The 23,265-nt window shown below is 39.9% G+C and overlaps 1 protein-coding gene across 1 annotated transcript in view; it reads right to left on the bottom strand.

The window, feature by feature from the left end:
- TTBK1 (tau tubulin kinase 1) overlaps nt 1-23,265 on the bottom strand; it is a 137,381-nt gene that overhangs the window by 65,965 nt on the left and 48,151 nt on the right. The window contains exons 4-6 of the mRNA XM_054994565.1: nt 18,764-18,904; nt 16,900-17,004; nt 3,786-3,851 (exon numbers count right to left, since the gene is read on the bottom strand). Of these exons, the coding sequence (XP_054850540.1) occupies nt 3,786-3,851; nt 16,900-17,004; nt 18,764-18,904 (312 nt within the window). The remainder of the gene's footprint in view (nt 1-3,785; nt 3,852-16,899; nt 17,005-18,763; nt 18,905-23,265) is intronic.

Consider the following 23,265-nt stretch of genomic DNA (forward strand, 5'->3'; position numbering starts at 1 on the left):
AAAAGAAGAACTGAGGGAGGGAGCTGCTTCCCCTGTCTTTTATAGCCGCGCTTGGGGGGAAAGCGCATGAAAAGGCTAGGTGAATGTCTCGCGTGTTGAGGTGCTTTGGAATATCTGCGGCTGGCCTGTGAATGTGCAGGTCCCATGTGGGACTGCACAGAAGACACAACAATGAACCACAACAATACTGCAAGTCTGGGTTTCGGTTGATAAGAGGAAGGGATGAAGCAACAGGGCCCTTTTCAGGGCTGGATTAGCTGCCCAATCCACCCATGCAACCCTCCATCCTGCCTTGGATGGAGAACTCATAGGAGCCAGCAGCAATCATCATGCAATTTGTTTGACTCACCTAGATCTAATGGAGGCTACCAGAAAATTTAATGCCGTGCAATTTGCCTGAGCCCAGTGGCAACTTGTGTGACTTGGTCAGGCCTAGTGGTAGCTACCACACAACTCTGAGTGACTTGTTACCACATGACTTTTGCAACTTGGCTGCACTTTTCCCAGGGAAAGGCTGACAAAAGGGAAGAAAGGAGGAAAAGTTGAGAACTAACATAGTGTAGTGGCTAGAGTGTCAAGTCCCCACTCGGCCCTGAAAGCTTCCTGTCATCAAATGATCAGTCCTGGAGCATTTAGAAAAGATAGCTGTCTAAGAGACTAAGCACAGGTTCCTCAAGAACAAGTCATGTCAGACTAACCATATATCCTTTTTAAAGAGACTTACAACTTGTTGGAGCAGGAGAAAGTTGTGGACCTAGTTTATCTTGATTTTAATAAGGCTTTTGACAAAGTTTCACATTATATTCTTGTTGATAAATTGGTAAAATCTGGTTTGGATCCTACTACTGTTAGGTGGATTTGTAACTGGTTGACAGATCGCACCCAAAAGGTGCTTGTAAATGGTTCCTCATTCTCTTGGAGGAGTGGCAGGTGGAGTGCCTCAAGGATCTGTCCTGGGCCCTGAGTTGTTCAACATCTTTATAAATGACTTGGATGAAGGAATAAAGAGAATGCTTATTAAATCTGCAGATGATACTAAATTGGGAGAATTGCAAATACAGTAGAAGACAGAGGCAGGATTCAAGATGATCTTGACAGGCTGGAAAACTGGACTAAAACTAAAAAAAATGAATTTCAGTGGAGATAAATTTAAAGTTCTGCATTTAGGTAGGAAAAATTAAAGGCATATAGGGAGACTTGTCTTGGCAATAGTGTACGTGAAAAGGATCTAGGAGTCTTAGTAGATCATACACTGAACATCAGTCTGCAGTGCGGTAGCTAAAAAGGCAAATGTGATTTTGCACTGTATCAACAGAAGTACAGTGTCCAGATCACGCAAAATGATAGTATCACTTTACTCGGCTCTGGTTAGACCTCACTTGGGAGTACAATGTTCAGTTTGGGGCACCACAGTTTAAGAAGGAAGTTGACAAACTAGAGCATGACCAGAGGAGGGCAACAAAGATGGTGAGGGGTCAGGAGACCAAGTCCTATGAGGAAAGGTCGAAGGAGCTGGGTATATTTAGCCAGGAGAGGAGACAACTAAGAGGGGATAGGATAGTCATCTTCAAGCATCTGAAGGCTGTGGCTGTCACATAGAGGATGGAGTAGAATCGTTTTCTGTTGCACCAGAGGGATGGACCAGAATGAGTGGGTTAAAATTAAAGCAAAATAGTTTTCAGCTGAACATTAGGAAGAACTTCCTGACAGTTAGAATAGTTCCCCAGCGGAAGAGGTTTCCTCAGGAGGTGGTGGGTTCTCTTTCTTTGGAGGTTTTTAAGAAGAGGCTAGATGGCTATCTGATAGCAATGCTGATTCTATGACTCAGTATGAATTTAGGCAGATTGGGAGAGTTAGGAAGAGATGAGCAGGTGTTTGGCTCTTGTGGCCCTTTCTCATATAGCCAAAGTAATATCAATCACCACTTTGGGGTCAGGAAGGAATTTTCCTCCAGGCCTCCAGAGGTTTTTTGTCTTCCTCTGAGCAGTGGGGGGAAGTGGGGGAGTAGCACTGTGCAGGGGATTGGACTAGATGATTCTTGGGGTAGTTAGCCATGTTAGTCTGCAGTAGCAAAATAGCAAAGAGTCCAGTAGCACCTTTAAGACTAACCAACTTTATTGTAGCATAAGATTTCGAGAGCCACAGCTCTCTTCGTCAGATGCATCTGATGAAGAGAGCTGTGGCTCTTGAAAGGTTATGCTGCAATAAAGTTGGTTAGTCTTAAAGGTGCTACTGGACTCTTTGCTTTTTTTCCAGCTCTATGTTTCTATGACTTTGGCCCAATCATTCCCTCAGCCTAATCTACCTCATGGTTGTAGTGAGGATAAAATGCAGGAGAGAACAATACTAGATGCTTTGGGTCCCTATTGGTGAGAAAGTTGGAGTATGAATTAAATAAATAATAAGTAAAGCTGAAGCCTGGGGGTGTAGATAAAAAATAGGCCAGTGGATGGGTGGGAAGAAGAGGGAAACATGGATAGGGGACAGAATATGGGGTTGTCACAATGAAAGAAAGAGAAAATAGTGTAGGGAAGGGGGACGCAAGGGGAAATGAGATGCCTCTCATAAGTCCTCACAGTTCCCCAATTGTTTCTTCAAAAATGTATGTTTGATTTATAAAATTCACTATCACAAGATGTGATAATGGATAATATCTCAGATGGCTCTTAAACAAATGACAGGCCTATCAATGCAACAGCTGTAAACCAGGATCGTTACATGGCAAAGGCAGTGAACCTCTGAACATCAGTTGCTGGGGTCAAACAGGAAGACCGTCACCTTCATATCTTTCAGAAGCATCTGGCTGGTTGCCATGGGCAACAGAACACCAGATTAGATAGACCTGCAGTGTGATCCTGCAATACATTTTTATTGATTAATTACAGCCCCAATTGTCCTGTTCCCAATCAGACAGGACATAGTCCAGTTCAGCCACTTAGAATAGCTGACTGTCAAGGTCTGGCAGCTAGAACCCCAGTCAGGAATTGGAGCTATCCAGGATACCAATAAACTTATTCAAGGTCAGGGTCCTGGGGTGCAAGAAACAGGAGCTGATCTAGACAAAGGTTGCACCAACAACTGACAAGTCATAACTGAGGTTTCTTATGCTCAGTGGTCCTGACTGCCCACCATTCCTGGTATACTTAGTATGGTGCTGATGTTTAGCACGCTCTTCCTGAGTAGATGCAGGAGATGGGATGTCATGAGATTTTAGGTGAGCACTACATTATCTGGTCTAATGTCCTGAGGGGTGATTATGGGAGGAACAGAAGCAAAGGGATTCAAAGGGGGTTCCTGGTTCCCCACTTTGCTGGTTCACTTATCAAGGGGAAGGGCAGGCTTCCAGATCTTCAGGTGTGGAGTGATGTTGATGTTGAGAGAAAGTACGGGTGGGTACTTCTTCCTGTGATGAAATGATGTCCCATTCTATGGTTAGGCACGAACTGGTCTTAACACCAGTCCACATAACAAACTTGCTTAAAATTTTCAGCCCCACACACTGCATTTCATTCTCTGTTTGAAAAGCAGCTTGTGATGCAGGGCAGGGAAATTACTTTTTGGCAACAATATATGGAAGCCCCACTGAATGCATAAAATCCCTTGTTTATGTGTACTTGTGTCATTCTGTTCATATAATAAAATACAAAACACACAGGAGCTGTTACTTTGTAAGACAACTTGTCCCAGAATTGGCTCCTGTATCTTTTGCATAGCTACAGGAAATAATTCTGCTCTTTCTTTCAACTGCTCCAATAAAACAAGGAAAAAAGGGAAAAAGCACTCACTCTGTTTTTGTGTGCATTCACAGAAGCATAGCGGACTGTTCCCCGGAAACCAGCAACATTACGCGGCTGATGGGAAAGGAAAAAAAACAATTATAACCTGTCAAGAACTGGCAGCGTAATTTATGTTTATTTTATCACTGTGTGCCATAAACTATTTTAATATACATCTGTTAACCTGCACAGCTGCCTTAAGCAGCTATGCTGGTTATGGGTTAAGAGTTATTTCCCAGTGGACAAGCCAATCATAACTCAAAACTTAGTGACTACATGATGGGATATAATGTTAATTAAAACAAATGTCCCTGAAGGATGCTGCTTCGAGCTTGAGTCGACAGAGTCCACCAACAATTCTTCACCTGTGTATGAAATGGAAAAGCAGACTTCAACTTTACAGTATTTGGAAAGGCCACTATGGTACCTGTCTCTGTACAGACAACAATAGAAACTGCCCTCGAATATCTCATCCTTGGGAATACTTTTTAGTTCTTTCAGTTGCTTAATCCAGGATCCATCTGTAAGGTCCGTCCATACACACTGTTTCAACAGATGGTTCTAATTTATTCTGGCAACATTCACTTCCGGTTGAAAACAAGCAGTTCCCTGTAAGCTGCGTCACACATCGCACGAGGCGTGCCCCAAGAAACCTCCTGGTCCCCTGGCCGTTGGTCTGCCATTAAAGCTGTGCTGTTCTGGAGTTCCTTGGGCAACTGAGGAATCCTGTCCACTTGGTGAAAGATTAATGCTGTTTCTATTTTGGGCTGTTGTTTTCAATGTATTTCTGCTGTTTATTATTGTTCTATTATTGACTCAATTGGTCTTGTTTGTTATTTTTATTGTCATACTGTAGAGCGCTTTTTTTTTTAAGTAAAAGGTCAGAGTAAAAACCAGGATCAGCTATGGTTTCTATACTTCAAAAAGGCTCTAAGAATGTTAGCTGTAAGGTCTATAATGCACTATTTCCACTAATCTTATCTTCAAAACATGACAATAATTAAGTATAACCATGCAGATTTATTTCTTGAGTACAAAATTGCACAAAATCACATATCAACTAGTACAAGCTCCATGACCAGGAGCAAAATTCCTCATAGGGTTTCTTAACATTCAATTTGAAATGGTGACCTCTAATTAAAAAAAAAAACTTCCCAAAGATGAACCTGAATTAAATAACATGTTTTGTTTTATCAGTCAAACCATCTCTGCTGCTGTGGCCAGGGTTTCAGCAATAAAATAGCTTGAATTTCAGGTACATATTACATGCTGTCTGCCTTAGGAGGAAGTTATCTGATGGTCCTGAACAGCCATTAGCATATTTTGTTCTTGCATAAGAAGCTAGACCTGAATGTAACAATAGAGAGAAAGAGGGCTATTCTTAAATCATAAAAGTTTTCTATCCAACAAAACCCTATAGGTGCCTATAATCCTATAGGTATCTGAAAACTTATATCCTGAAAATCTTGATGGTCTCTAAGGTGTCACTGGACTCTAATCCTGCTGTTCTAGTACCTGAACCCATAGGTGCCTGACACCACTGTAGTGACTGTTTTAATTCCGAGACATGTCCTTAAATTTATTTATTTTTATTTATTTATTATAACTTTTATACAGAACACAAAAACATGCAACTTACAACTTGTATCGAGACATACAACTTAAGCCTTTCGTTATGTGGCTTGTTGTTGATAACATTAACTATATACATGATATTTGGTAACTATGTTTACTGATTAAGAATGTTTTGATATAATTGTTTCGAAGACTGTATCTCTTCTCTATTGATATATTCAAAAAAGGGCCACCATTTTTCAAAAAATGTAGTTGACCTTGTAGGTATGGCATCTTGTTGCAAGTTAGCTGGAATTTTTTCAATAATAATTTGATACCATACTTTTAAAAGCCATTGTTTTGATGCAGGGGGTGTTTGATTGTTCCAATGTGAGGCTATCAGTGTCTTTGCTATTAGGTCATGTCTTATTGCTGGACTCTCAATATTGTGCCATAGGTTTAAAAATATTAATTGAGGCTGTAATGGGATTTTATACTTTATTTGTTCAATTCGTTGTATGATTTCTTCCCAAAATTTGTTAAGAATTGGGCACTGCCACCAGCAGTGCGCGTAAAATCCAATGTTACTTACTACACTTCTTCCAACATGAGGGTGAGCTAGATGAGTGAATTACTGATAATTTTTTTGGTGTTAAGTACCACCGTATCATAATTTTGAAAGTTTGAAGCTTTGTATTTATTTCTTAGGAATTAAATTGTCCAGAGGTCCCGATTTCTTTCCATTGATCTGCAGTTATAGTTATATTACAATCTTGATGCCATTTACTTTGATATTTAAACATTTTTGGTTTGTTTATATCAGTAAGAATTTTGTAAATTTTTGAGATGGTTCCTTTCTTTTTTTCATTAGAATCTAGGATTTCTCAAATGCAGTTTTTGGCTTACATATTATCTCTGTTAATTTGATTTGGTACGCCATGTGGGATAACTGCAAGTAGGTGAAGCAAGGTATGGTGTTCTCAATTTTTTTCTAGTTCAATTTTAGTTAATAAACCTTTGTGTGATGCTATATCAATTAGTCTTTTGTTGTCAAATAGTTTCCATTGGTTATGGGTTGATTTATTATTTCCTGGAGGGAACCATTCTTGTGACAAAATAGCAGTGAATCTTGATATGTTAGGGGTTACTTTTGGTCTTAATTTATCCCAGGTTTTAAGTAGATTTGTCAAAAATATATTGTCATTGATTTGAATTGGATGAAGATTATTTTTACTCCATAAAATTTCTTGGAGAGACATGGGGGTATAGAGAGGTTCTAGTATCTGGGTCCAAGCTGGGTCTTCTTTGTTTTTTAGTATTCATATTATTTTTGAAAGTTGAATGGCATTCATATATAATGATATGTCTGGGTATTTAAAACCACCATTATTAGTATTTTGTCTGAGTCATAAAATAATACTCTCATTTTTTTGTAATTCCAAAGGAAGTTGTTAAGCATTGTTTGCCATTGATTTATCATGCTATGGGGGAATGAGATAGGTATTGCACGAAATAGAAAGGTTAGTTTAGGGAGAATAAAAGCTTTAATTAAATGAAATTTATCGTACTAGGAATACTGTTGTTTGTTCCATTAAAATGCCATTTTTAATAGCTTTAATTTTGGGGGTATGGTTGTATTTTGTAAGATGTTCTAGGTTAGAAGGAATGTTAATTCCTAAATATGGTAGAATTTAGTTACCCATTGGAATTTGTAGGATGCTCTAATTTTGTCTTTTGTTGCTTGTGATAGATTGATAGGGAGTATATATTTCGAGACGTTGATAGTTAGTCCTGATATTTGTGCAAATAAATCTAAGGATTTTTGTAGTTGAGGTAAAGTTGAGTTTCATTTGGTAATGTATAAAAGCATGTCATCTGCGAAGATGCTGAGTTTATGGGGTTTGGATGCTATTTTTATTCCATGAATTTGGTTATTGTTTTGGATTTCTGCGGCTAGAGGTTCAAGTGCTATGGCAAAAATGAGTGGTGAAAAAGGACACTCTTGTCTGGTCCCTCTCTTCTGATAGTTTATTGTTCGTCATGACCTGTGCTTTTGCATGTGAATATATCGTGGTTGTCATGGGCTGGGCCCGCCCAAGCTGGTAGCCCAGGTACTAACACAAAGCCAAGGAGTGTTCAAGAGTCACAAGCCCGGTCCAGTCCGTAGTCAGATCCCAAGGTAAATGCCAGGGGTGTGTCCAGGATCCAAAAAGCCAAGCCAAGTCCAGTACGTAGGTCAGAGCACGAGGGTATCAAGGCAAGGTGCAGGCAAGAGCAAGACGCAAGGTACCCGGAAGTGGCTGCAGGTAATTGACACGTTGCTTCCACGCCTGGCAGTTGCACCTGACTGGCTTTTATAGCCAGGCATGGTTTTCAGCCAGCTGCTGGGGCTCCATCCTGATGCTACTCATCATCACTCTCCAGCAGCTGGTGTCGGCTCAGGAGACGAGCACTGCGCCGTCTCTCCTGCAGTTCCAGTCTCTGGCGTTGTCTGCGGCGTTCTTTGGGTGTGGGTGAACCTGGGGGGTGGAGGCCCTTGGCTGCATCTGTAACCTGGGATGTCCCTGGCTGAACTTCCCCTGTGGTATTGGGGCCAGAGGGTGCTGGTGTCTCAGCTGCGGGCTGTAAGCTCTGATCAGCCAGCAGCTGCTGCTCCTGATTGCCGGCTTCTGCTGAGTCAGGGCTAGGGCTGGCTACACAGAACTCCTCTTCTCCTGAGGAGTCCTGGCTGGCTACACGAGGTTCCTCTCCTCCCGAGGAGACCCCACCCTCAGACTGGGCCATGACAGTGCTTATAGCTTGGATAACTTTATTTCCAAAATCCATGTGTTTCAAAAGTGAGTAAAGATAAGTTGATTCTAGCAAATCAAATGTTTTTTCAATGTCTAATGAAAGTAAAAGTGATTCTGTTTTGTATTGTTTGCATGTAGCCAGTATATTTAGGGGTTTGTGTATGTTGTCTGTGATGTCTCTCTCCGGTATGAATCCTGATTGATCCTGATGTATGTATTGTCCTATAAAAGTGTTTAAACGATGGGTTATGATGGCTGTAAAAATTTTGTAATCTTGATTTAACAGGGAAATGGGTCAGTAGGAAGCTGGATTAAGTGGATCTTTTCCCAGTTTTGGAATAACAATTGTTGTTGCATTGCTCCATGTTGGAGTTTGCTGTCCTGTATCTAATAAATTGTTGTAAAACTCTGTCAAGGGTTGGGCAATGATTGTAGTGAATTTTTTGTAGAACTCTGATGGGTAACCATCCAGACCTGCTGTTTTACTGTTTTTTTTATCTCTGTATAGCTTCTTGAGTTTCTTTAATTGTGATCGGGATATTTATTAACTGTCGATGTGCTTCTTTTATTTGTTTAATCTGGCTTATTTGCATGGATATATTCTTGACTGTTTTCAATGGATGGGTTTTTAGAAGAGTATAGGTTCGTATAGAAATTTCTGAAATTCTGTAAGATATCTTTTGGTTTATTAGATATTACTCCTTTGGGATCTTGAGTTGCTGTTATTATTCTGAAGGCTCTTTTTTATTCTCCATGCTAATAATTGTAGTTGTTTGGGTGAGTGAAACCAGTGTTTTTGTTTCAAATATAATAAATTTTTCTGAATTTGATTGGTTTCTGTTGTTTCTAATATTTTACGCTGATGTATTAGTTTTCAGTATATTTCATTACTTCCTGTCTCTTTGTGTTGTTGTTCTAATATTTTGATTTTTTCAAATATTGCCTGTTTTTGTTTTCTCCTATTTTTGTTTTCAAATGCTGATATTGATATAAGGTGGCCTCTTATTACTGCTTTGAGTGCATCCCATTCCATATGCAGAGCAATTTCTTCAGAGCTATTATCCTTAAGGTAGTTCATTATAGCTTGTTCAATTAATTTGGATGTGCTTTCATTGAATATTAACATTTTGTTTAAGGTCCATTGTTTTTCTGGGTTATCCTGTAAGCCCGATGTGATTAAACAAGAAGTCCATGCATGATCTGAGCAAGTGATGTTTCCAATTTGTGATTTAATTACATTGTTTTTTATTTTTTCAGTGACAAGAATATAGTCAATGTGGGTATGTGTGTTGTGTCTTCATGAGTAGTATGTATAGTCTTTTTCCTGAATATGCATGTGACACTAAATATCTATTAAGTGGAATTTTTTCAATAAGGTAGCCAATTCAGTATTTTGTTTCTTATTTTTGGATTTATTTTGATTATGATGTGATTTGTCTAGATTGTAATTGATGATGCAATTAAGGTCTGCTCCAATTATTGTTTCTCCTTCCTGAAATTTATTAAGTTTATTTAAGATTTTCTCTGTTGAGTTAATTTGATTGGAATTAGGGGCGTAAATTGAAGCAAGTGTAAGTTGATTTTCTAATTTTCCTTTAATAAATAAGTATCTGCCATTTGGGTCTATGCATGTGCTTTTGTGCTGGTAATTGATAAGATTTAGAGATTAAGATAGAGACACCTCTGGATTTGGATGATCCTTTTGCATGGTATTGGTGTTGAATCCATTTAGCTTTTAACTCTGTATTGTTCTTTGAATGAAGATGTGTTTCTTGGAGTACTGCTATATCAGCTTTTAGGTGTGCTGGATTAGTTAATATTCTTTTTCTCTTAATTACGTAATTAGGTCCTCTGACATTAGAGACACGTTCTTAAATGGACATAGAGGATGGAGTTAACAGAGGATCCCCACTGGCTAGAAGGGAGACGCTATAAACAGTAGGAGTTAGAGAACATTCAGGGAAGCTATGAGAAGACTGATAGTTTGGCAATAAATTATTACATTTATTTTTACTTTAGTCCCTCAATTGTATGGTTGCCAAGCTGAGCCTGGCAACCAACGTAAGGGTCAGGGAGGGGGACATGTAGGGGTGTGCCACCAGAATCATTGTCACTACATCACTTCCAGGTACAACTCTGAAGTAGGCTTAACATTCCCCCAGCTGGGACAGGGGATCCCCCTCCCACCAACTGAAGCTTCAACTGCTGTTCAGCTGGCTAGTGGGGGGGGGGAGGAAATAGCAGTTAAACCATAGCATTTCTCCAAATGCTATAGCATACCTGGCATTTCCTGGGGATGTGCTAACATCACTTCTAGGTGTACAGGGAGTGACATCAGCATGCTGTGATGCTGGCACTATTCCCCACCTCATTCCCACCATTTCCCCTCACCAGCCAGCTGAGCCTCTCCATGACTCAGAAAGTTTCCCCACCCCCTGCCAGTTGCCAGGTGAACTCTGGCATGATAGTAGGTGAGATCTGATAACCTTACCTAGAAGTGACAATGGGTAGCCCTAGGAATCACCAGAAACTATGGTAATTTCTGGCAATTCCTAGAGCTACCCACAGCCACTTCTGGGTTTTATTCAGAAGTGATATGCCAGAAGGGAGGATGCCAGTATTTTTTGTTTTATTTTTCTCTCACTGCCGCTTAGAGCAGGGGCAGGCAATGGAAGTAACTGGCGGGAGGCCTGGCAGCCTTACTCATATGACTGAACCCTAACTTATCACCGCTTCTGAGCCCAGAAGACAATTGATCTATACATCAAACACTGATATATCTCCCAGTCCTGAAAAGCAAAAATTATATCATGAAAAGCAAAACCAAAGCAAATGTAATTCTGAACACTAATAATAATTAAAGAAAGCAAGTAGAAAATAAAAGACCAAGAAGCATCATGATGGCTCACTCACAACTTATGGCTGAGATGGTTACAAGCAGCAGATGGGAAGCCAACGCATCAAACAGTCTCAAAAAAGGAGCCCAAAAGAACTGTAAAAAAAGAGAAACCCAAAGAAAATCGTGACAATAAAAATGCAAAATGGACCAAAACAAAAACATAAATGAATTTAAAATCAAGTAAATGTTTATTTTTTGCCTTCCCCTGAAGCATGAGCGATGACTCTTGTGCTTGACTTGTTTAAAAGTCACAAGTATTTTAGGCATGGTGGTACACAGTGGTCTAGACTGTGGATCCTGATAGGGGAGGGCTGATTATCCTCCCTTAGGGTACAGAGGGTTGGAGTTGATACCCTATGGTTCTTACCACCACGCACACCCTGCCACTGTTGCTGTCGTCCCATTAGCACTTCCCTACCCCTCCAATTTGTTGCCAACAGTTTTTGTTTTTCACTGTAGATGATTAGTTACATCATCAGATCTAATTGAGCTGTCATTGTTTGTATGAGCCAGGGATGGTCTGTTTTTGCATGCTCAGGAGACACTATTCAATATGTCTCAATGCTGATCAGTTTATTTTCCGTACTTGTCAAATCACTATCTCTATCAGACACATAGTATACACACACACACACACACACACACACTGGCCTGCCAGATCTACGGAGATTAAGTTAAACTTAAACTGAGAGGTAATGGGAGCCTCTTTACCTGTGGCCTGAATCCAGCTTTCTTCCACTTGTACAACAGAAGGACTCACCATACAGATAAATGAAATGCTAGAAGCAGTTGATTAAAGGGTCAATAAAATTTCGTCTAGAGGTAAATTTATTGCTTCCTGCTGGTTAAATCCTTCAGTCTGAGCAGTTTCTTCACAGTGTGAAGTAAGGATCCAAGTTTTCCAGGGAGGGCAGGGGGATCCCCTGTTCCCACTCTCCGCCTCCTGGGAGCGATGTCATCACACAGGCCAGGGAGCGCTTCTGCACTTCATAGTGGGCCAATTTGGGCCCCAAACTGGCCGAAGTGGTCATTGCATGCATGAAGCAAAGAAAAGGTGAGTGCTGGATCCCGCTGCGAGGGTAAGGGGGCCTGGCAAACTTGTGAAGACTGTGCTATTTCTACTAGTCCTGGTACCTGACTGTATGTCCAGGTTCTGGATACCTGATCCTTGGCTTAATTTTTCACTGTTCTGTCCTACCTTATCCAACATTTGACACCTTTTAAAAAACAAACAAACAATTACTATTTATGAATTTCTCCTCTGTCTTTTTTTTCAATACAGCAATATTTTTAAAGCTGATCTGGGGAATTGCCTTAGTGACATCACAAGCATCATCCAATCAACACTATGTAGGGTTTCCAGGTCTCTATACCCTCCTAGCAGGAGGGGGAGGGCTGGCACTTACCTCGGGCCAGCAGCAAGGTCTTCGTCGCACGCCACTGGCGGGCACCTAGGAACCCTATTCCTATACCCAACAGCCAGTTTGTTATGCAAATTTGCAGAACTTTTTTCCCTCCAAGCTTGGCTACAGAGGAGAAAATTTATGTTTGAACTCAATGTAGTGCAATTACTTCTAAACCAGCCTCAATGCTTTATACATATTATGCTCGTCTTCACCCAAGAAGTTAAATCTCAGGGATCCATATAAATGCACACACATCACCACTAAAGGACATTCTAGTGCACATCCTGCTTTATACTGCAAGTAGTAAGATTTGTTTTGAATTGGGAAGTGCCCTGAACAGGTTTCTGGAGAAGTGGTAACTAAATTTTCTAAATAAATAAATATTCTAGGCCGCGTATTATAGGATAAATATACCTTTAGCTAAAAGGAAAGCCACCCTTTCTGCTTTCAAGTCATATGGCCATAACAGTGGGTTTCATCGCTATATCCTTATAGTGACCCACTTATTCTTTTGGGGTTGCTTCTAAACACTAAATGCCAGTGCACTGCTTCCCCTCTATTCTCAGCATAACCACCTATCAGGAAGATAAATATTCAGTGAAATCATCACACTTGCTTTAGAAGCCAGTGAAGTGCAGGTTATTTCGAAGTAAGTAAACACAACATACAGAAGGCTGCCAGCTTTCTGATATGCGTAAAAATGAGGGGGGAGGCATTTGGGAAATGATCCTTTGAGCGAGAATAGTGGTGTTACATAACTTAGAAGTACATGTATTACAAGGCTGTCCCTTTAATGTCAACAAAAAGCTATTCTTCATAGTACTGGGTCTGTTTCGTCACTCAATCCAACTCCTTCACAAATGGTCAGCCTCCATAAAGAAGTTAGTGCTATCTTGCAGTAAGAGCTTCACCATCCCAATGTGCTAGGCCAGTACAAACAAAAATCCAGGAGACACATCATTTGATTGTGGAATATCTTTGATTCTTAAACTTGAAAATATTTTTTCTCTCTTCTTTAGGAATAAAAACTTTTGCTATACATAGACTGAAATCTGATCTGTCTACCTGGTCATTGTGTTGTGCCATACATCCCTGAGTGATCCAGCACTGCCACAATAGTGCATGTAATCATGGGGTCTAATTCAACTGGTCAAGCCTCAAAAGCAAAAGGGTAAGAAACGTATCGCTTGCAGAACTACTTCGTTAAAGTACTCCTGCTCCAAAACATTTTTCCGAATCTCATATATGTGCTTCCATATGAACAATTCTTCTTTTGCCTGAATAAGTTAGTTAAATGTACAATATTTTAGCTTAATTTGTTTCCTACAACCTTTAACCCAAGTTAGTCAAAGTTGATTACACATTCTCTGGCCTAATTTGCTGCTTTTTACACAGAGACAAACCTGCACTTATCCATCCATAAATTATCCTCAGTCAGGTATTGCAAACTACTGCAGTGCGGTCTGAACCACAACGAGACAGAGCTCTAATCAATGGGCTAGGGCTGAGTCAGCAAAAACAATAGCATGCAAACACAATAACACATTGCCAGTTCATGCAAACAGAAGATGCTTGTCATGATACAAATGCTGCTTTTCCTTTGCTTCTCTGAATACAGTAACAATTGCACAAAAAAGTATTTTCAGAAGGGAGCTTCAAGGGGCAAGTATAATAATAGCTGGAGGGTTTTTTGCATTCATAAAAGGATGTTGAAGTCAGTGTTCAAACTGAAAACCAGCCTTTGTACAGCGAGAAAACAATTAAGAATGACAGGCCATTCAATTATTGGCAACAATAAAACTGTTCCTATATGTAGATGTCTATTAGCGACCATGACTGAAAGTCTAATAGAGTGGCATGACACGTTACTAAACTTGTCTGGGATAATAAACATTAGAAAACCCTTTCAAGCCAAGAGTTCACATGGACAATTGTGTGCTGTTAATAGGTACTGCTTACTGTACCAAATTTTCTTGGTGTAGAAACATGCGGACTGTCTTGTCACACAGCTCTTCATCAAGCAGAATGACGTTACTAGTTTTTCGGTATAACATTACCAATATAATGTGGCTGCTTGTTTGAATTATTCTTGAAGTGCTCTCTGTGCAGTCACATATTTGGGATGACCCCTTTGCAGCTCACTGTTGCAGGACCAACATTTCTTATACTGTAAGCTGCCTTGAGCTCCTTTTTGGTGGAAAGGCAGCTAATAAATATTTTAAATAAATAAATAAACTACATCTAATTATAGAGAGCGATAAGGGTAATGTCGTACGCCACAAAGGGCCAATGAAAGAACAATAGTTAGAGGTAAACTCCCTCTTCATCTAAGTTTTATAGCTAGCTGATCACCAAGTTGTAAATGATAGCAAACTTATGTCCTTCCTAAAACTGGATCTCATCTGATTTGGACATCTACAGTGAAATGTTCCAGGAACATATGCACTTAAAGTCACAGGGTTTGCAACAAATCCCTAACATGGATATATACCTCTTTAACAAAAAGGTGTGGGTGCTATTTTTTTAAAGAAAGGATGATAGACAAAGAATCATCTAGTAACAACTTAGAAAAGTTGCTATGGCATTTTGAAGATTAACTGGTTTATTAAGGCATAAACAACAACTACTGCATAATACATGTAAAGTCAACTGAAGTAATGCCAAAGAAGTGGGTCGAGTACACTGAAGGACAAATCAAAATCAAATCCTGCTTCTCCTTGCTGTGGTCACTTTTCTAGTTTCCCCTTCTTTAAATAGGCTTCTGTTTCTCAGTTTAATTCATTCTTTCCTGTGAACTGAGGAGCCTGTGGCATTCCTCAGATGAACCTTAATTAGTCAGCTGAGAGAATGGACTCTACTTAGAGCCAAACTACAAGTGACGCCTTACACAGGTTGGACACTTGTCAGCTTCCCTCAAGTTTTGATGGGAAATGTAGGCGCCCTTGTTTTACAGCTTGGCTCTCCATTACTGCTGCAAGACCAGGATGCCTACATTTTCCATCAAAACTTGAGGGAAGCCGACTAGTGTCCAACCTGTGTAAGACGTCACTTGTAGTTTGGCTCTCAGTCTCTGCAATCAAAACAAGCACTCTTTTTATCATTGTAATTGTTCCAGGGCTGCAGAGGCAGACAATGTCAAACCACCTCTGTTAGTCTCTTGCCTTGAAAACCCCACCAAGGGTCACCATAAGTCAGCTATGACTTGAGGGCACTCTCTACCACCAATTGTACAATTACTAGTATATTTGTTTTATTAGACTTATATACTGCTTTTTGGCCATAATAGTGGCTTATAACTTATCTATAAGAAAGGTATCTTCTTATCCCCTCCCCCAGTTCCTAATATATTAGTTCCCCCACCCCTGCTGCTCTTCCTCAGGTTTAATTTTCTTGTTGGGCTCCAAATGACAGTTGCTGGATAGCATATTTTCTAGTTACTTCTTCCCATCATTAGAAGGTCTTTAATATCCCTGAGAGTAAAACAGACGGGAGCCAGGTGTTATTCTGCTCAAGATATTAAGGAACAACTGTAATTAAAGCCTGCCCCCTTCACCCAACGGAACACAACTGATTCAGTAATATCACTTGAGGCAAGAAGGAAAATTTAAAGTAGCTAGCCCTGGGAAGCCTCAGTAGCACTTTTAATCAAATTACAGAAAAGATCTGGAAAAAAGATGGAACACTAACAAATTGACAATTAACTCAGGATTTGCCATAAAAATTGAGGGAAGATATTAAATGTATTCCAGACTAAATAGCTGGTGTGAAAACATGGATGCTGCCACTCATATAACTATGCCATTAAACAGAACAATTTTGCAAGAGAATGTGATCATCATTATATCGCTACCAGAAAATTTCCCTTTCAATATAAACATTAACACACCTCCGGGTTTGTTTCCCCCCACTTCCAATTTTTATTTAAGTTGATGCCATTTTTTTTTATTTACTCACAGCAGCACAAGTATTTCTACACTGCTGCAACAAGTTTTTATGGCATATATTATATCTGGAAAAAAGTGAGATGTAGTATTCTTCCTTTCAAATACATGTCATAAAAATAAGGAAGGTAGAATGACCAGAAGTTCAATACACATGATTTTACACACCACATTCTCAAAGTTTTAAGGGAAGTGGATATAAGAAAAATATATCTACACCTACATTATCTACACTTTCAATACCCATTTTTTAAAGGGCTCAAGTAAAAATTTCAGAACAATGAAGACAATTTAAATAACACTGACTCAAGACACTAACCGACACAAACATATATGGAAATACACTATGATTTGAAAAGAAATATATTCTCACTATCACAACAAGAAGGATCCATCATGTTCAATGTCCATCCCAATGAAAGTGCATGCCCAACCAGCAGTTAACAATATTGCAACCATAAATTAACAACATAATAGGCTTTAAAATCCCATTACCTAAATGGCAGCAGAATTTGAAAAGGCATCACTTACAGGTCGGACTTCGCCGTTGGTATTGGTATACTGCCGGGCCAGACCAAAGTCTAACATATAACATTTCCTATAAGTTGAGGGCAGGCGTCCCATGGCAAAGTTGGACTAGACAAATGCAACAGAATTTTTTTAAAGTTAGTAAGTCAGAACTAATTCACTACTTATAACAAATTCACCATTTAGTGCTAAATTCCAGTTACCAATATTATTATACTTAAATCAGTAATTTCCTATAAGGACTTGCGAAACTGCAGCGAAATTCATCTGTCCATCCAACACTCTTTCCCCAAATTTAAAATGCTACAATTCCACAGTTTACACTAGTTTGGGTTTGCCTATTACTTTTTCTCATTCCAACCCATCATCCTTCCTGAGAAGGGGTTCTGTTTTCATTACTTCATTATATCACGTTTTCAGTAAGTGCTGCCAAGGACTGCTTCTCTTTATTTTTAAAGGGAAAAAAACTGTTCTAGACACTGTTTAACAAGAACAAAAAAAAATACATGACCTACATTGTGATGAGGATGTAGCGCAGTAGCCTTATGGCCTTTCTTGACCACATAGATTGAAACTTGCTTGACACACCTTTGTCATCCATAACTGCTGTAGCATAGTAAGAGCTGCTACACCATAGTGGTTAAGTGGGAGGACTGAGAATCAGCACTCTGCTCATTCTGACTCCCACTACTGTAATGAGCTCAGCAGGTGGCCTTGGGTAAGCCAGTTCTCCCCCAGCTGTATTGTGGGACCAATAATAACACTCTAAGTGTGTTATTAAGTGTGGCATTAATGTGTCTGGAAGGGCAGTATATAAGCACGTTGTTGTTGTTATTGGTTAAAACTTGGAAAAATGCACTATGATACTGTGTAATCCACCTTGAGTTTCAGTGAGAAATGCAGACTATAAATAATGTTAATAAATAAATACTGACAGTATGCTAATAATATGGAAACCTTCCTGACTTGCACAGGAGGGCTATTCCACTGCACAGGAGTCACTGCTAATAATCGGTAGATGTTGATCTAAACCACCTGCATGATGCCACTTTAACTGGGCCTTCATCTCATGAGTAGAGATGGGCATGAACTGAAATACAAACCACAGTTCGTCACAAACCAGGCCAGTTCATGGTTCACGAACCAGTGGTTCATCAGAGCCCATTTCTGATGAACTGCTGCAACTTTAGGGTGGTTCGTTTGGTACATTTTTTGGTTTGTCACTACAGAGAGTCTGGTGCCAATCAATCAGTTTCCTAGACAACAGGGGTTGGGCTTTCAGAAGACCTTCTGCTGCCCCAGAAGTGGTAATTTGCTGGCCCAGAAGTGACATTTTTACAAACCAAAACTAACCACTTTGTGAACCGGGGTAGGTTTGTGAAAGTTCGTGGTTCATGATTTGTGACAAACCACGAACCACATGGTTCTTTTTTTTTTCTGGTTCATGCCCATCTCTACTCATGAGTAAAACTGCTACCCAGGAGTATATCAGGAGTATATCAGGAGAAGTGGTCCTGAAGATATGTGGAGGCTACGAGAGGAGCTTTATAGGACATAACCAGATAACCAGCACTTTAAATCAGGCCCAGAAACAATTAGGGTTCTAATGGAATAAGTTTAAAAATGGTGTAATGTGTGAATCACAGCTAATTCCAGATAGTAAATGAGCCACAGCATTTTGCACTAGCTAAAGTTCCTAGATCATTTTCAGGGCCATTACCATGCAGAGCATGTTACAATAGTCCAAGTGTATTCTTTACATAACTACCTGGTTTTCCAATCATGAGGACAACTTTGCTTGATGAATGGCAAACTCCTTTGATAAGATAACACCAACAACAGGAAAAACAAATAATTAGAAACTTACAGGCTTGATGTCCCGGTGCAGGAATCCCACTGAGTGAATGGCTTCTATGGATTCTAGAATCTGCTTGCCTAATCGAAGAGTTGTGCTCAGTGTAAAGGTTCCCCGTGGCTGGCTTCTTCTGAGGTCTGCTAAATTCCGGCCCTGAAACAGTTGCATACTGGCTTTACATTACTAGTATGTAGGCAAGAACAACAACGTTGCTTCATTTAATTCATAGCTCAAGGATAATTCTGTTTTCTGCTCTGGACTGACATTTTTAGCATTCCAAGTGCTTGTGCATTCAGTGTGGAGATGTGGTCATCTGAACATTCTATCATGGGTGAAAACAGACCCAGTGCACATTAGGCTGAGCTAGGACTAGCTATATTAGGGAGCGTGCCTATGAGAGAACACTCAAATACATTTGGGCAAAACCAAGACAAACAAGATTGTTTAGGACTAGGGTTGCCAGCCTCCAGGTAGTGGCTGGAGATCTCCTAGAATTACAACTGGTCTCCAGGCCACAGAGATCAATTCACCTGAAGCAAATGGCTACTTTGGGGGGTGGACTCTATGGAATTATGCCATGCCAAGGTCTTTTCCCTCCCCAAACCCCACTTTCTCCAGGTTTCGCCCCCCAGATCTCCAGGAATCTCCAAACTTGGAGCTGGCAACCCTATTTAGGACAGAAGGGCTGATTCACACAAAATGGCTTCAGGAGTGTTTTCTGCATTTATACAAGAGATCTTTGTGGAGGGATACAACAGGTGCAGGGGAGACACATCTCCAGTCACTAGGAAGCTACAAATGCAGGGGAGACTCACTAGGAAGCTACAAATGGGCATGGCTCCATGGTACATATCTACAGTGTATTTGGAGGTGAAAAGATCACTGCAGCAAACATGCCACTGTAAATCATGGCTTGCCCCAATGGCAAAAAACCCCAAGAGTTAATTAAATTAGGCCCCAAGTGTATGGTGATCTAAGTGGCTAAACTAGGGTTGCCAGCCTTCAGGTGATGACTGGAGATCTCCCAGAACTACAACTGATCTCCAGGTGACAGAGATCAGTTTCCCTGGAGAAAACGGCTGCTTTGGAGGATGGACTCTAATGCATTATACCTTGCTGTGGCCCCTCCCTTCCCCAAATTCTGCCCTCTCCAGGCTCCACCCTCCAAATCTCCAGGAATTTCCCAATCTGGATCTGGCAACCCTAGGTTAAACTGTTGGTCTTGAATGATACAAATGTAATTCTCAGGACCAAATTAGATGTGATTAGGAGACACCTACGCATAGATCTCCCACAGATTTGTCTCTCATCAAACCCTTTCTTTATCATTGGGGATTTCTTGAACTTCCTCCCTCTTGATCAGTGCTTTAAGATTTCTAGGAGTATGGTTTTAAATACTAATGGTACAAATATTTACTTCTTGGTTGTGGCACTTTTTCATACACACTTTTGTAGCCCCCATCCCTCCCTCCCTGCCAAACCACTACCTACGTGTGGTATGCTCTGTCTCCAAATCAAATATAATATGGTCAAAATAACTCTTATCAGCCCTCCTCCTTGTTCTTGGTGTTGCATGTATGTATTATTGAATTATTTTTATACTATTTTAAATGTTGTTTTAAAATTGTTTAAATGTCATTTTACATTTTTTAATGTTTTAATGTTTGCTGCCTTGGGGACTCGAAAGGCAGCTTACAAATGTTTTAGATAAGTTAAATAAATAAATAAAAATAAGTCACTGAACTTTCACTCTAACTCTTCCTCTTTTTATCTTGACCATCACAGTTATTCTTTCTGCCAAAAGAGAACTTAGCCATTTATTTTCACCTAATTCCAAAACAATACTTGCTTCTTGACTAACCACACACAAAGAATGAATCTTAATTAAAAACACAATATCCACTTTTTTATGTCACATTAATAACCAAAAAAGGCAAATGATGATGCATCTTCAAACACAGCATCCAATAATCAGACTTGCAGATATTGGCAACAGTGGTTTCTCCTCTCTTGGACCTGGTCCCCAGAGAGTTTAGAAGGCTATAAGCAGTCTAAGAGTATTCAATAGGAAGTATAGTCTTTCCTGTCTGGTGTTTCTCCTACTCAGAATCAAAACATTCCAAACAGATTCATTTGTAAATTCTGCTTAACAACTCAAATATATACTGTTTTGTCCCAATCCTCAACTACAAAAATACGTAGAATTAGATCCTATTTCATAGGAACATATCCTTCTCTACCTTCCCATAGCATATGGGAAGCTATACATACAAAAGCTATACATAGCTATACATACAAAACAGAATAGTTGCCCTGTAGAAACTAATAATTTTGTGCTTTACTGTATTCAGAGTTATATATTAACTTTCTTTTCCTAAGCAAGATTATCACTAAACTTAGAGCTGGTTTATACATGCAGACAATGTGTTATATCCCATTATTTCATTATTAAAAATTCGATATGAAACTTTTGTCTTCCTGAGAGGGTTGATCTGTGATGGTTTATCACAAATGCAAAGTATCAGTCAACATTGGCACCTACAGGTCTAGTTTCATACAAGTCCAGGGAAATTTTGCATACATCATTTAATACAGTATTACAAAAAGTATCTGCATGGGAAAAGAAAATGGTATTGACTGACAAAACATGTTGGTCCCAAAAACTGAAGGGCTCATCTGCACATACAATTTAAAAAGCCCTGAAACCAACTCTTCCAAGGCAATAAAGTACCATACAAATTTATTGCTGTACTGCATGTCAGGGAAGCATATTCAGGGCTCTTTAACATGTGAAAAACTGTGGCTAATGGCTCTAAGACAGTGATCCTCAACCTAATGCTTAGAAGAACCCTCAGTAACCATCCATAAGGGAGATGATAACTTAAAACTTAGCAAAATTTGCTTAGAAAAGTTTTGTTCTGTCAAAATTGTGGCCCTGCATGCACAGCTCCAGAGAAATGTGAAGATTTTTTTAAAAAAATACACACACACAAAAGGTAAAAATTTTCCATAGAGCCTTTAGGATTTCTACCTCCTTCTGGGCTTCTCTGACTGAGAATCACTTGCCAGACAGCAGCCTGAAGTAGAAGCTGGGTTGATTTGATAAACCCATTTTTGTCCAAAACACCACTTAACTGTCTTAAAAACCTTCATCCAGTTGCCCTCAGTAGCTTCATGCAGGAGTACATGAAATTACAGTTCGATTATGGTAGTAGCCTTAGGGGCATTGAAGAGCCATAAGCAAGACTCTCCTTTTTTGGTGGGAAAGCACATCCTCAGTACAAGGCCCCAGCCCTCTTTATGGTAGCATGACAATAATTACTTATATTATAATGAAGAGTAAAGCCAACAGCACACTTCTCTGTGTGCCATATGTATGAAGCCCTGCTGATAAAGAAATCACTATGAACTTTATTTACTGGCCTGCCAGCCCTTGGCCCTATTAAAAATATTAATGCCAAGGTGATTTATGATTTTGATACTGGACCTCCTCTGCCCTGCCTTGGTAGACCTCCCTCAAGGAAAACAGAGAATTAAAACACAAACTGGACAAATTTATTTTACTGGGAAGGGAAATAAATAGTGGACTCTCAACACTTTAAACGGTAGCATTCTGCGATAGCCAAGAGTCAAGGATACAGTTTCTTACAGCAATTAGTAATTTGTGTCAAAGTAGAGAGAGTACCAGAAACAGTCCACTGTTTCTGAATGAAAACTAAAGGGACTTTCCCCTCAGGGTTCTTAACTTTGCCCACAGCAGCACCTAAGCTGTACTCTTACACACTGCAGCCTGTCACATAGCTTTCTCTACCCAAGAAAGAACTTTAAAATAGTGTGGCTCACCACAGGTTAACACACTAACCCACTATTCCTCCCTTTGAAGAGACTCTGGGAAAGCATAATCCCTAACCTGCTAGATAACAGAGAAAGCCTATCCAATTAAAAATCAGTTTAAACATCCTTTTAATTCTGCCCACTTCCTTGCTCCTGTCTCCCTCTGAGAGTTCCAAAGGCCCTAATTGGTCACTGCAGGCTTCTCTGCCTTGCCACAAGGGTTCGGATGGGATTGGCAGATATTGAAAAAGGGGGCAGACTTGACTTTGTCCGTTGCAATTATACAACTGGATTTTAACATATTTCAATTATGATCCTATCCCAATGTGGGCATTTGGATCAGCATCATCCATTCAACCCAAATGTCAGAACCTGGAAAAAGAGAGTGAGACCCAAGTGGGCCTGGTAATAAATAGCCATTCTTGTTTTGCATCAGAGAGAAGTTTCCTGTTTCTTTAGCCCTTGACAGCCCAAATTTCCTGACCTGAGAGGCAGTCTTGGTTGACAATCAGAAAACAGCAGCCAGTAGATGGCATCAAAACTAGATGGTTGTGGGTCAACAAAGGCAATTAGCAACAGCAGTTATAGTGTACAGATGTACTTGTAGGCTCAGGAGAGAGGCAAGGTTTTGATCCTGGGCCCTCGAATTCACATGAGCACATAAAGCTGCCTTATCAGAT

This window comes from Eublepharis macularius, chromosome 1, assembly GCF_028583425.1.
Source record: "Eublepharis macularius isolate TG4126 chromosome 1, MPM_Emac_v1.0, whole genome shotgun sequence".
NCBI lineage: Eukaryota > Metazoa > Chordata > Lepidosauria > Squamata > Eublepharidae > Eublepharis > Eublepharis macularius.